Below are 13,889 nucleotides of genomic sequence, written 5' to 3'. Positions count from 1 at the left end.
TAAATGCAGATCAGTGGTGATTGATTGATTCATTATTATTATTATTGCCTACTAAAGGTGTTCTGTTTTCCATAAAACAGATGTTAAATTCTAACATCATTCTGTAGATTACATCTACTTCAGACTGTAATAAGAGTAGGTAAGTAATTATGCCATTTTATAAGATGATCAATTTTATATAGGGAGGATATTTTTATCTTTATTCCTCCTAGCACCATGATCAAATTATTCTTTTTATCAGACAGTTGTTTCTGGATTGCTCCATTCATCTTTACATTCTGGTTTGGAGGAACCACACAATTTTGACCCAGAATGATCCAGAGCATCTTGTCTTGATAAATGTGCAGAAGTTGACTTCTTCTGACATTCTCTGAGGTCAACATCTGTTAACTTTTCATAAGAACTTAATTGAGAACTAAGGCCAACATTGCTTTCAGCACTACCTCCAGTGACTAGATGGTAGTAGTTACTTGTTGGCTCCAGCAATTGACTGAGCGATACTGATGAACTACATGAAACTTGTGAAGTGGAGACTGGATCAGATGGGCCATTGGCAAGTAGATCAAAGTTCCCATTATTTGTCATACAGTCCTTCCTTTCCATTCCATTCTCAGGAGACAGACTTAATTGTGGTGCTGGTGAAATAGGTGTTGATTTAACTGAAGAAGGAGAGTCTTCACTGCTAGCAGAATTGCTATCAGAGCCACCTGTAACCGAGAAGCCTCGATTCAAAAAATGCGCTGCTGCAGAAACTATGCTAGTGCCAGTGGCTGGAGTTGAGATCTCAGAAACTAGAGGAGTACTTTCATCATCACTATCTATATCCACAACACCTACATCTCTTTCAACACCATCCAGATCATCACTTGCTATTGGAGTTTTGATGATTTGAACATTTCTTTCTTTTTGTCTGTTTAATATTTCCAAACTTGAAGCAGGTGTGACAAGAACAGATGGAGAAAGAGAAAAATTTCCTACTGAACCATCACTGAGCAAAGAATTCGACTTCTTCACACGGAGAGATGAAGTTAAACTACATAACAGTGATGCTGCTGAAATGGACTGAGGTTTAGTTCCACTACTACCATCTTCTGCAGAGTGAGACCTAAATGCAACATGATGTTTAGGTGAAGCTGGCGGTGTCAAACTATCAAATATATTTTGATCATCACCCAAAACAAGCAACGATGATGGTCTCTGACGTTGTTTCAGGACTTTGTTTCCACTCCCTGTTCCCTGAATAGCACTGATGCTGCGCGAGGAGCCAGTCCTTTGAAGTAGACTATGAAGAGAACCACGATGGATACCAGAAGCCGATTCAAGTTTATTAGGGGGGAGTGGAGGTTTATTACCAAACACTGTATCTGGCCGCTTGCGCTGCTGGATAGGTGTACCACTGGCAGAACTTCCACAACTGGGAGTATCAAAATTTGAGTCTCGACTTCCACTCCCGCCAAAGTTGACTGTCACAGGCTGCCACTGAGGGTGATGAAGAGGGGATGACTGAAGGAGAACCACTTCAGTTTCACCCAAAGTCTCAATAACGCCGTTACTCAAGCCGGTTACTTGGGAGTGACTTCCTCTTATAAGTTCTGCATACGTATATCCATGGCCATGTGGAGGAAGAACAGGCACACAGTTAATTCTCATGGAAAGTTAAGGAAATCATATGTAACAGTAAGCATCTTGAAAATTCTTCACATTACTAAAAAAGAACTAAAAATAGAAGAAATAAACTGGAAAGCAAAGCATGTGGAACAAATATGCCAGAATACATTACCTTTAATTATTAATATCCACAATTTTCTACATAGAAAAGAAAGTGCTCATACTCAAATAAGTAGTTCCAAACTGCATACATGCACAATTACTTATGGCAGAAAGGTTAAATTACTTGATCAAACTCTAAAACATACACAGAGATAAAAATAGACTTTTATGTTTGGAACAGCCACCATCATCAGAAAAACAATTAAACTGATAACAGTAACATAAGTTGAAATAAAAATAAATCTAAGGCAATACAAATCTCAGTAAAAACCATAGAAATAACAGAAAGTGAATATCAAGAAGGAAATTGGGAAAAAACGAGTCATGTTGATTGTTTATGTTGCTATTGCTTCATTAGAGACATCACTACTAAGGAGTTAAAATACCTATATTGTGTGGAAAGTATCTGACAATCGATGTCATGCATGGGCATTTGCTGATTTACGAATCATAAGAGATTCTTGGCCTTGGCACAGACTACAAGAGATGGCATTGCGGATAGTTAGTATTCATTTGTCCATCACTCTTTTGTATCGTAAACCTGAAGAAGAAATGTATTTAAAAGTAAAATCTTGTGATTTATTATTTATTTACATATATACTGTACACCGTAATATATTTGTGTAAGAATCATCAACCACCACTGCATTCATTGTCCATTTGAGCTTCTATCTAGTGATTCATTCTCAATTATGTGGTGTTTGCTGGCTTTGCAGGTTGCTTGCCAACTTGTTCGGGGTTTGTCCATGCATGATCTATGTTATTATATGGTCTATTTGAGTATAACTGCTTCTTAATTTGAATACGGCAATAGGAAAGGAGCTCTGGGATCACAAATAAGATACCACTAAAGCACTTTCTGGGAGTGAGCGAGACACATAGAGGAAAATCTGAATAATGCAGTTCTGTAGTTGAACACTGTCAATGAATAGAAAAATTTACTTGCTTGGAGTAGAAAGTGATACCAAAAAGATATTGATCGTGACTTTCTTAACTAAGCAGTAACTTTACAAGCTCATAATATATCCAGTTGTTCTTAGAATTTAATGTCAACTTCAACATTCATTACCAGTCCCAAAGTAGGCTATTGCCTCTGTGAAGGTTTTGAATGGTCAGAGGAAGCAAACAGAAAATAGTAACCAATTTCTTTTCATTTCTCTACCCACCAACAGCAAGGGTTCATTATCCATATACTGACCATATAAAAGGATGCTTACCATTAGAGATCTTACAGGATCTGGTGCTTCAACATACACTGGGATACAATACTTATGGACGAAGTGTAAAACAACAATAAAATATCTGAACTATCAGTCATAGGTGCATGGCCAGAGGAAGGACTGACAGCACATAAACATGAAATTTGTGATGTTTATGGCCTGAAAGCTGATAAGAGCTTTATGTTTGACTATTCTCCACCACAGAAAACATCTTTGTTAAAAGAGTTTCACTTCATTTCATCTTACAAGACTACAGAGTGGTGGACTGTTCAACGAGCAGCCAGTACAATGTGACGTATTAACACTTGCCCATCAGAGATGCTATGTACAGTGGTGCAGAGAAATCAAGGACTAGACAGCAGAGCAATGGGGTAAATATCCCTTACTGACGAAAGTTGATTTACCTCAGCAGTGAGTCCGGATGCCAGTTAATCTGGCAAGAGATTGGGACATGGTATTGTACATGGTTGACATACAAAGCGTCACATATTGGAACGCAATTCCGTAACTGGCAAATTCTTCTTCAATGAAATCAATCTTCTCTATGTGCATTTATTCAGAGGTGTTGTTGGATCCAAGATTTTGTTCATGGATGATAATGCTAGGCCATACTGTAACACAGCTCTTGATGAACTGTAGGAAAGTGAAGATATTAGACGGTTGGATTTCCCTATCCATTATTTCAAAGTAAATTCCATAGAACATGCAAGAGACATCATGGGAAGAGGCCTAGCAGCATGAGAAAACATACTGGAAACTTTAGAACAGCTGAAAATGGTGCAGAATGAGGAATGGACTATGTTACCACAAGAACTGCTGAACAATCTCGTCCATAGTATGGAGAGGTTGTTGCAGGTTATTATATTACCTAATGACAACCAATGCTTCCCTTGTTTACATCTCTGACATAGGTGCATCTGCATTATGTCAGTTAGTGCTATGTAAATATTTCTGAATAAAATAGGATCAAACACTTTTCTATTTATTATTTTTCTCATAGATACATACTTCCTATAAAGCACTATAAGAGAAAAGCTGTTGTGTCCTTAAGTTTTGCACACTGGTGTATTTACAGTCTGGAAGTAATCTAGAGTGAAACAGTTTATCAGACTCCCTTTTGAGCTCCTTACCTAAAAATATTGCAATGTTTATGGAGGGAAAGAAGTGATCAAGGGGAAAGAAGTGATTAAAGGAACATGTGAGGGAAGTGAAAACAGTTAATACTGGTACAGAGAAAGAAAGGAGTTGAAAAGTGTTTAAATATGATTAGGATGTGTTTCAGCATAAAATCATTGCTGATTCTTTAATGTAAGGAGTTAATTATTTATAAAAATAGCAATAGTTCATTGTGCACATGTATTTTATTAAGGTTTTTCAAACAAATGGAAGAGGGAACTGGTTGCAGCATACAGACATTAACTATTCAGTTAAATACAGATTTTTATTCCCACTTAATGAAAGTGAACCGAATTAATTACAAGCTCTTTAGAAGTACTCCTAAGGTATTTGACTGCGTGATGAGTGAGATACACTGTCATGGGAGCTGTTTCCTAAGGAAAATGGAGATTAACCTGAAAATGTTATAGCATTAAAACAAATCCTTGTATAGCCTAAAACTATTACAGAAATTTTTCAGAACACTAGGTAAAGTTTCATTATTTGCAAGATTTTCATCTTAACAGTTTGTAGTTAAGGGTCTCTTCAGCTATACAAGTTCACAGGCAAAATTTTCATCTTAACAGTTTGTAGTTAAGGGTCTCTTCAGCTATACAAGTTCACAGGCAAAATTTTCATCTTAACAGTTTGTAGTTAAGGGTCTCTTCAGCTATACAAGTTCACAGGCTCAATTCCTACTAAATTCATGCTGTAATTAAGATTTCAATGAAGATAACATAACTATCATAAATTAAGGCAATTACCTTAGTTATTTATTTCCATGGAACTATGACTATTCCCAATAAGAGAGAGATTTCTAAAACCATGTTTAACCTTTCCAGCAAATTAAAAATAGACATGATAAATACATTTTATACCAAGGGGAGTGGCAGTGCATGTTAACACGCTACGGCCTATAGAGTCAAGCTCTGCATTTGGGAGATGAGTGGGTTTAAACCCATCATTGGCTGTCCTGAGAATGGTTTTCTGTAGTTTCCTACTTTCACTTCCAGGCAAATGACAGTACAGTTCCTATTCATAGGCTACAGCTGATTCCTTCGACTTCCTCACTCAATTTCATTCACCATCATTCATTTCATATTCATTAATCCCTCAACTGAAGGTTAGCATCAGGTAAGGCATCCAACCATAACAACATGCCATATAATTTCATCTCACCTCATCCCCGATCCCATCCCAGGGAACGGACAAAGGGGTAGACATACATGATAAATACATTTTACAATTTGAAAGCCATGTTGGTACTCCTTGCTCATCATTTCATGGACTATTAGTTGAACAAAGATATCAGTTTTATTATTTGTTATAGTAAAATGAATGGCGTATGGCCTCCGGAGGGGCCTGGTGCAGGTCTTTTTCTAGTAGACGGCCTATTAGGTGACCTGCATGTCTGTAAAGATGAGGGCCCTACCTAGGATGATTTCTAATGTTGAATACACCACACACACCCAGCCCCTGAGCCATTGGAATTAACCAATTAAGGTTAAAATCTCCGACGCGGCCAGGAATCGAACCCGGGAACCTCTGAACCTAAAGCCAGTACACTGACCATTCAGCCAACGAGTTGGACATTTCTTATAGTAATACAATGTTTAAAAAGAAATCACATTGAGTGAATTATAAGTACTGAGCAAATTGTTTATGCAGTATGTGTTATGTAGCTCTGAGCTTGCATTTGGGAGATGATGGTTTTGAACTCCACTGTTGGCAGCCCTGAAGATGGTTTTCCATGGTTTCCCACTTTCACACCAGGGAACTACCGGTGCTCTACCATACCATGGAAGAGATAGAAAATATCATACGTAGCAGCAGTAGTACTAGTAGTAGTAAACTTCATTTTATTCACAGCTATGCATAAATAATTTTTTAAATATAATAATGAACAGTATGAAATGTCGTATGGCTTTTAGTGCCGGGATATCCCAGGACGGGTCATGATGAGGATGAAATGATGATGAAGACAGCACACACACCCAGCCCCCGTGCCATTGGAATTAACCAATTAAGGTTAAAATCCCCGACCCGGCCGGGAATCGAACCTGGGACCCTCTGAACCGAAGGCCAGTACGCTGACCGTTCAGCCAATGAGTCGGACGTAATGAACAGTGAATCCCATATAAGCAATGCTCATATGTGGACAGGAATGAATTAACAATACAATGGCAATATTTAACAGAGATTATTTATAGCAGTAATTTATGGGTACACATTTATATTGACATTAATGAGGTTAATCCTCTTTGTCAATTTTTCAGTTTCTTTTCAGTTAAGTTCTAAGGACTAATTACAAGTGATACAAAATCATCATAAATGAGGTTGTTTTTTTTTTCTGTAGGAGCCAGGTATTCAGAATTTGTTTCAATCTGGGTTTGTTTCTGATATTTGTAACTGGGTATGCAATATCCGCATAACAGACACATGGGCTGATGTTTGTCTCCTGTGCAGTAGCCCTTGTGCTAGCGTGAGGGTTATGCCAGATTGCTCACAATGAAGAGGTTGTGTTGGATGCTGACGTCACAGGACGATCTTGAACAGGCCATGTCCTTCCTAGGGATGCAGTAGCTCGCAAACACCTTTCAATACTCCGAAATGTCATGCCTGTCAGTAGTTGTCTATCCGGATAGCTTTCTTGATACAGGTATTGTGGCTGGTATGCATTCTGTCCATCTTCTCCATAGATGAGTAACATATCCACATACTAGTCAATGGAATACATCACGAAGTAGTGAATAAATTTTGTGTTCTGTTGTGCACTCATTTATTTTTTGCATGATTTTATGACATAGGAAACCTATTCCCATCATCTGCCTAAATAATAACTGATATACTTATTACTGCTGTTCATACAGTAACACAGGGTATCAGTCAGAAAGAGAAGTATCTTAAGAAGGAAAGATGTTACTGACTAAACATTTGAAACAAGTATGGCATGAAACTTCAGAATGCTGTGAATATCTTTCTCTTTTATTCTTTGCCACTTATTCCCATACTCTCATCGGGTGTGATGAAGATCCAATTTTTGCTTTGGACACTTTTAGTTATATATGAGATAATTATTATTGTATTCATGCCATAAATTTTGGTTTTATTTAATGTACACATTTTAAACCCATGTACACAGCATCTTAAGAAAAACTTTTTTCAAAAAAAATTTTTTTTTAGAATAAGATCATTTTGTATTGTATCAACTTCAAATGTTTTACTCAAACAAGGCCTTCGACTTGACCTTAAGATTGTCAACAGGCTGAAGATGCCCAAAAAAGGCAAAACATGTACCTGAAAAGTGTATGTAATTCATGTAGAATTTAATCACTATAAACTGTGGATTATATTGAATAGGTGGATACAGTAAATTTTATTTTTAAAAGAATTTTACCAAGTGGTATGTTCTGAGCTATCAGTGGAGAGATGACGTGGAATGACATTAGCAGATGAATAAATTTGAGTGGTGTCTTTAAAAGTAGGAATGATCACAATATGAAGATAAAGTTGGAATTCAGGAGGACAAATTGGGGCAAATATTCATTTATAGGAAGGGGAGTTAAGGATTGGAATAACCTACCAAGGAAGATGTTCACTAAATTTCCAATTTCTTTAAAATCATTCAAGAAAAGGCTAGGAAAACAACAGATACAGAATCTGCCACCTGGGCAACTGCCCTAAATGCAGATCAGTAGTGACTGATTGATTGAGCTCGGGACAACACGCTTACAGCTAAGCAGCAAGAAACAAACTCATATGACTTGAAGTGGTGTTGGGCAATAAGCGTGTAAGCAGTAGAGCCGGTACTGCTCTTTGTCTGGTCATGCCCATTTTCAACCGGTGGCTTGATTCTACATGCCTAACTCCTCAGGACTGCTTGTTAATGCTTACTGTTTCAAAACACATTCTATATGACCTTATCCTGAGAGAAGTTCAACTGAGAGTGACACCATGACGTAAAGATCAGGATAACAGTTCAACAATAATAAAGGTGTTTTAATTTATTCCACCTATTCAATACTAATATTTTCACTTATAGTTGTTACATAATTAAATTCTTGGTTACATGGGACATGTTTCGCCCTCAATTAAGGGCATCTTCAGCCTAAATACAATAATCAAAAATACAACTAAATTAAAAGTGGAAGTTAAATACAATCAACAAAAATACAACTAAAATAAAAAGTGGAAGTTAAAAGTTTAGTCTGTTATTAAAATTCGGAACAATAAAAATGTGAAAAATGATAAAATAAAAAGATGCTAATGGAAAACTGTCTTATGATTAAACTATAATCTTGTCGGAGACTAAAACTTCTATTAAAATTCTAATTAAAACAGTTCATATAAAATATTGGAAAATCAAAGTGGTAATAATAAAATGCCAACGACATGAGGGCGTGTACACAAGCATAAACTTGATTGTCATGAGTACAATCTTTTCAAGGCCGCTGATGAAATTCGTAGCAAGTAAGGCAGAAGCATCTATTGAAAAATTGTAAGAGGCCGTTAGCACCGGTAGGTAATAAAATGGCTGAATCCTTGCCAGAAAATGTCAACAGATGCAGAAATAAGTTTTCTGGAAGAGAAGGAAAAGAAGAAATAAGAAATTGAACGTAAGGAGAGAATTCAGTCTTACATAATTTTGAAACAGATGAGGACTTACATGTAAGTGGAAGTTGTTATTTGTTAACTACTGTTGAGTTGGTTGCTGCCCGTCTGTTGGCTCTGAGTCTGGTGTTATAACTGTGCTGCAGAGGCGGTAGTGAACTGGGAGGGGAAGGAATAGGGGAGTGAGGAAAGGGAGGAGAGGATGGGTGGAGTCAAATGTGACGAGGCTGACAAAGGGGCGGAGTCAACTGCATTGCTGGAAGTAGGCCTAATATCTGTAGGTATGGGAGGAGTATTAGGGTTTGAAGAATTAAATATATTAGGTATCCTAAATTTATTCGAACTAACTGACTTTAATAATTCCGGCATTAATTCATGTAGCATACTTTTATTGTCCGTGGTTTCATTGAGATTCGTTTGCTTATTGTACGTCTGATCTAAATAGATGTATAAACTTTCTAATTCGTTCAGCATTCTTCCTTTTTGTATGTTTTAGTCTCCGACAAGATTATAGTTTAATCATAAGACAGTTTTCCATTAGCATCTTTTTATTTTATCATTTTTCACATTTTTATTGTTCCGAATTTTAATAACAGACTAAACTTTTAACTTCCACTTTTTATTTTAGTTGTATTTTTGTTGATTGTATTTAACTTCCACTTTTAATTTAGTTGTATTTTTGATTATTGTATTTAGGCTGAAGATGCCCTTAATTGAGGGCGAAACATGTCCCATGTAACCAAGAATTTAATTATGTAACAACTATAAGTGAAAATATAAGTATTGAATAGGTGGAATAAATTAAAACACCTTTATTATTGTTGAACTGTTAAAAAAATTTCAATACGGACCTAAAATGAGGTTTATAACATGTAATAAGATCAGGATATCCATGTAAGTGCGCAGAGGAGATAAACTTTGACTGCTCAATAATTAAAAGACAACTTTTTGAGGGCATGCAGTGTCCACATATCAGCGCAAATTGTATGCAATTGGCTGCGTAGTGCCCAATTAAGGTTAATTTGACCAATGAGACATGTTCCACTAGAGAATTGTCATTGTGTTGACAGGAGAAAATGGACCAGCCGACATTTTAATTTGGGGTTACATAAATGGCATAAGGTCAGATAGATGATGACAAAGGGTGTAGTAGAGATGTAAAGGTCAAGATGGGAAGTACCAGCCTGTTCAAGAGGTGCATTCATTTGGAGTGGGTGATGTACTGTTTCGGACTGAGATGCATGGCCACCGTAAACCTTTGACATCAATTTGAGGGATATTATCTGGCTAACGGTATATTGATGAAATTTTTAAATCATCTGTACAACACTTTAGGGATTAATATTGTGCTAAATTTATTTTTGTCAACAACAAAATTTGCCATCATCGAGATGCATCAGTGAGGAAGTGTACAGGACAAATTCACACACTTTAGATGAAGTGAAAAGTAACATTAATGAAGTAATTTCTCCAATTTCTCACAGGGAACTCCAGAGGGTAATGGTTAATTTCATAAGCAGATGCCAGAAATTTATGGGAAATTATTATATAATTATGCCACAATTGCAGCTGTGGACTTTCTCACCCCCTTCACCACAGTTACCAGCTATAACCAACCAGTCATTACATGTGGATTGATCCCACAAAGGAAAAATGATCCTGTATACCCAGGTATAGCTTATGAAAGGATAAAGAGACGGTTGACTGGAAAATTTCATTCTTATCCTCATTTGGCTCACAGATCTGTGTTTGTAAAAAGATTCAATTAAGTCAGTAGGGGCTTTTTCTTAAGATATCACAATTGTCTACATTTTTTAATCTTTTAATAAAAAATACTCTATTTATTGGCATGTAAACTACACTCGCCCTACCCCAAACTTTAAATGAAAGATGTAGGGTGAATTATTTGTGAGGAAAAATCTGTAACAAAAATATTAAGACATATTGACACACACACCATCTTGAATATGAAATAATCTATAGCATAAATAACGATATAGTTAACCAGTAGCATCTACAAATGATGTACGGATGATCTTGCTAAAAAAAAAGAGTCTATGATCAATTGATAGCTAGCATTGACTGTTTGATTTGATTTAACTAATGCAATGAAACACAGATAGCATACAGCATATCGTAAGTTAAATTTGGAAATAAAGTATGACAGTAATTATTGGTAAAACAAAACATTACCAGTATTTTATTGCTACTATTATGGTAAACCTTGGTGTGTAACTTCAATATTTTGACTTATTTTTTACCAATTGCAAAAATACATTTTATCCACATAACAGAATACTGCAAGCATTCCAGAAACACTGGATTATTAGCCATTGAGCATATTTTGTACACATTATAAAGGATCAATTGTGATTTAGAGTTTACTTATCATCACTGATGAATACTATACACCTCTGATAATACTGCACACTACCATCCCTTTTGCAGATATGCTATGTAAATACTTACTATCCTTCATATGTATTGCATGGTCAGCATAACTCAGTGTGCAACTGTTGTTGTTTTTTGTTTTTTTCTTGCTAGAGGTTTAAAGCCACACAAACACATCAAAGGTGTTTGGTGATGCAAGGCTGGGAAAGGGCTATTCTGGGAAGGTAACAGCCATGGCTTTCATTAAAGTATAGCGCCAGCATTTACCTGGTGTAAAAATGGGGAACCATGGAAAACCATATTCAGGGCTGCTGACTGTGAGATTCAAACCCACCATCTCTCGAATACAAGCTCACAGCTACGCAATCCTAGCCGTATGGCCAACTCTCTCAGTTTGTTCTTATTTACCGTATGGTTTAACTACATATTTACAGGGATGAATCCAGATCCACTGAGAGGTTTTCAATTGAGTAGCTGTAGGGGTGACATACAATGTATCTTCCCACTCTGCAGCAAAGCGTGCACTAAGATACCGTTTTAGAATGTGGTCAAACTTATGGTGAAAGGTAACGGCAGTCATGGTACAACAGATCTCGGGCAGAATTTCTTACAGTTTTGGAGTTCGAGGTGGGATTTCTGGAATTTGTTAGGTTATCATTTAAAGTTTTACAGTAAATGCTCTCGTCACAAAGCAATTAGTTCTTATTTAGTGAATCCTTACTTTGTTAGTATGCTGCAGAATAGCTATCTAATGAATACCTCCTGATGTGAGATTTACTGCATGGGCAGTCAATGGTAACCTTGAACTACTGCATTGGGACTGCATTTCATTATTTTATCACTGTCCTCAAGAACTATATGAAAGTGATTGTACAGAAAACCTAAAATTGGAATGCTTGCATTGGACAGAAAACTAAAAGGAATCCATTCATCTTCGAGATCAGGAAAGCACAAACTTGTTGATATCGTTGAAAGCCTCACACAATTATCTAGTACACATGTGCAGTATTAGCTGTTACCTTTCACTACTGTGAAAAACATCTGCCTTTGATTACTAATATAATCTCATACAGCATCTGTTCTTCAAGAGTGGCTGCACATCTGATCATCCTCAATGGATGAACACCCTAAGAGTTTGCATTTGATTTGGATGGAATGTAGTAATTAATGCAGTGATTCATTCTTCATTCACTGCTAATGGTGCAAGTTAAAAGTCTGCTTTGATAATTTTTTAAACTCTAATAACGATGATCACTTTCTGAAATGTAATCCCTATTCTATGTATCATTTTTCCATTCAGACATAGATGCTTTTTGGACCATCCAAAAGCAAGCATTCTATCATTTTCTTGTAGTCTAAGTTTCCCATTAGCAGCTAAAATTATGTATGCAAACTAAAAGTTCAGAGGCATTGTCAACGACATCAACAACATTCTGCCTTACAAACCTCATAAGTTTGTGGTAATCTGAGAGAGAGAAAATGTGATTCTAACTCTATCTCTATTATTCCTGCAATATCCCATAATCACACTGTTCTAATCTCCTTAGATGTACCAGGTGTATGTATACTGTAAGTCTTTTCCGGTTTTACTAAGAGATGGCACCAGCGAACAGTACGCAGCGTTGAATTTGACACATACATTAGTTTGTTTGTCTGACATTAGCCTACCAACACACACAAGATGAGTCCGCCAAACACTAGCGTCTATGGTGTATCGTTCAGTGATCATGTCGACGTTTGTGCCTGAAAAAGAACATTTGTGGCACGCATTGCTTTTCTTATTTAATCAAAAGAAAAAGGCTGTGAAAAGTAATTGTTTGCTGGTAGTAATATAATATGGTGAACATGCTCCATTGATTAGAACATGTGAGACATGGTTTTGACAATTTAAACATGGTGATTTCAATATGGAAGACAGTGTGCACTCTGTTAGACCACAAAAGTGTGAAGACGAGCGATTGCAGGCGTTACTGGATGATGACCCAACTGAAACTCAACAGCAATTCGCACAAGCATTAAATGTGTCACAAGACACAATCAGCAGACATTTATGAGCAATGGGGAAGATCAATAAACTCGGTAAATGGGTCCCACACAATTTGAATGAATGGCAAATGGAAAAATTGCAAAGTCACTTGTGAAATGCTGCTTCAACTCCACAAAAGAAGATCATTTCTGTACTGAATTGTGATGGGTGATGAAAATTGGATTCATTTTAATAATAAAGAATTTATTGCAGCCAAATGGCCATAATGATACATATATGTCATATTCCTTTTAGAATTTGACCTACATAGTAATACAGCATATTTCCTAGTTCTGAGCAGTCATGTCACTCCTTGCTATATTCCACTATTGACCTCGTTTGGTGTGGGCACGTGGTTATATGGTAAGTTCTGCATGTACTGTTACATAGTTCACACACGCAGTTTTCATCTGGATCATGAAACACTTTTCGGGAGCAAATCTTGGGGTGGAAACCATGAACTGCAAGCCTGGTCATGACTTACCTCATTTCACACAGAGGTTGCGTCCATCTTCTGTCTAGCATCGCATTTGTTGTGTAGAATTCCATCGGTATATCCTGCTTTTTATTCTGTAGATCTTGGAGCAGCTTGTTGTAACTTTCCGTAGTCGGCAGTAGTAGAGTTATCCCTAGATCCTCTATTAGGAATGTTTCTCTTGCAAGCTTGTACACCAGTCTGGATGTGGTTATCTTTGATACACCAAAGGCTCTTTTGA

The 13,889-nt window shown here is 36.7% G+C and overlaps 1 protein-coding gene across 1 annotated transcript in view; it reads right to left on the bottom strand.

Annotated features, from left to right (window-relative positions):
- Positions 1-237: 237 nt before the first annotated feature.
- The window catches only part of Arms (Ankyrin repeat-rich membrane spanning), a 485,159-nt gene continuing 471,507 nt past the window's right edge, over positions 238-13,889 (bottom strand). The window contains exon 32 of the mRNA XM_067142156.2: positions 238-1,592. Within this exon, the coding sequence (XP_066998257.1) occupies positions 238-1,592 (1,355 nt within the window). The remainder of the gene's footprint in view (positions 1,593-13,889) is intronic.

This window comes from Anabrus simplex, chromosome 2 (genome assembly GCF_040414725.1).
Source record: "Anabrus simplex isolate iqAnaSimp1 chromosome 2, ASM4041472v1, whole genome shotgun sequence".
In the NCBI taxonomy this organism is placed as follows: Eukaryota; Metazoa; Arthropoda; class Insecta; order Orthoptera; family Tettigoniidae; genus Anabrus; species Anabrus simplex.
Note: the sequence above shows the minus strand (reverse complement) of the source record. Positions and strands in the feature narration are given on the sequence as shown.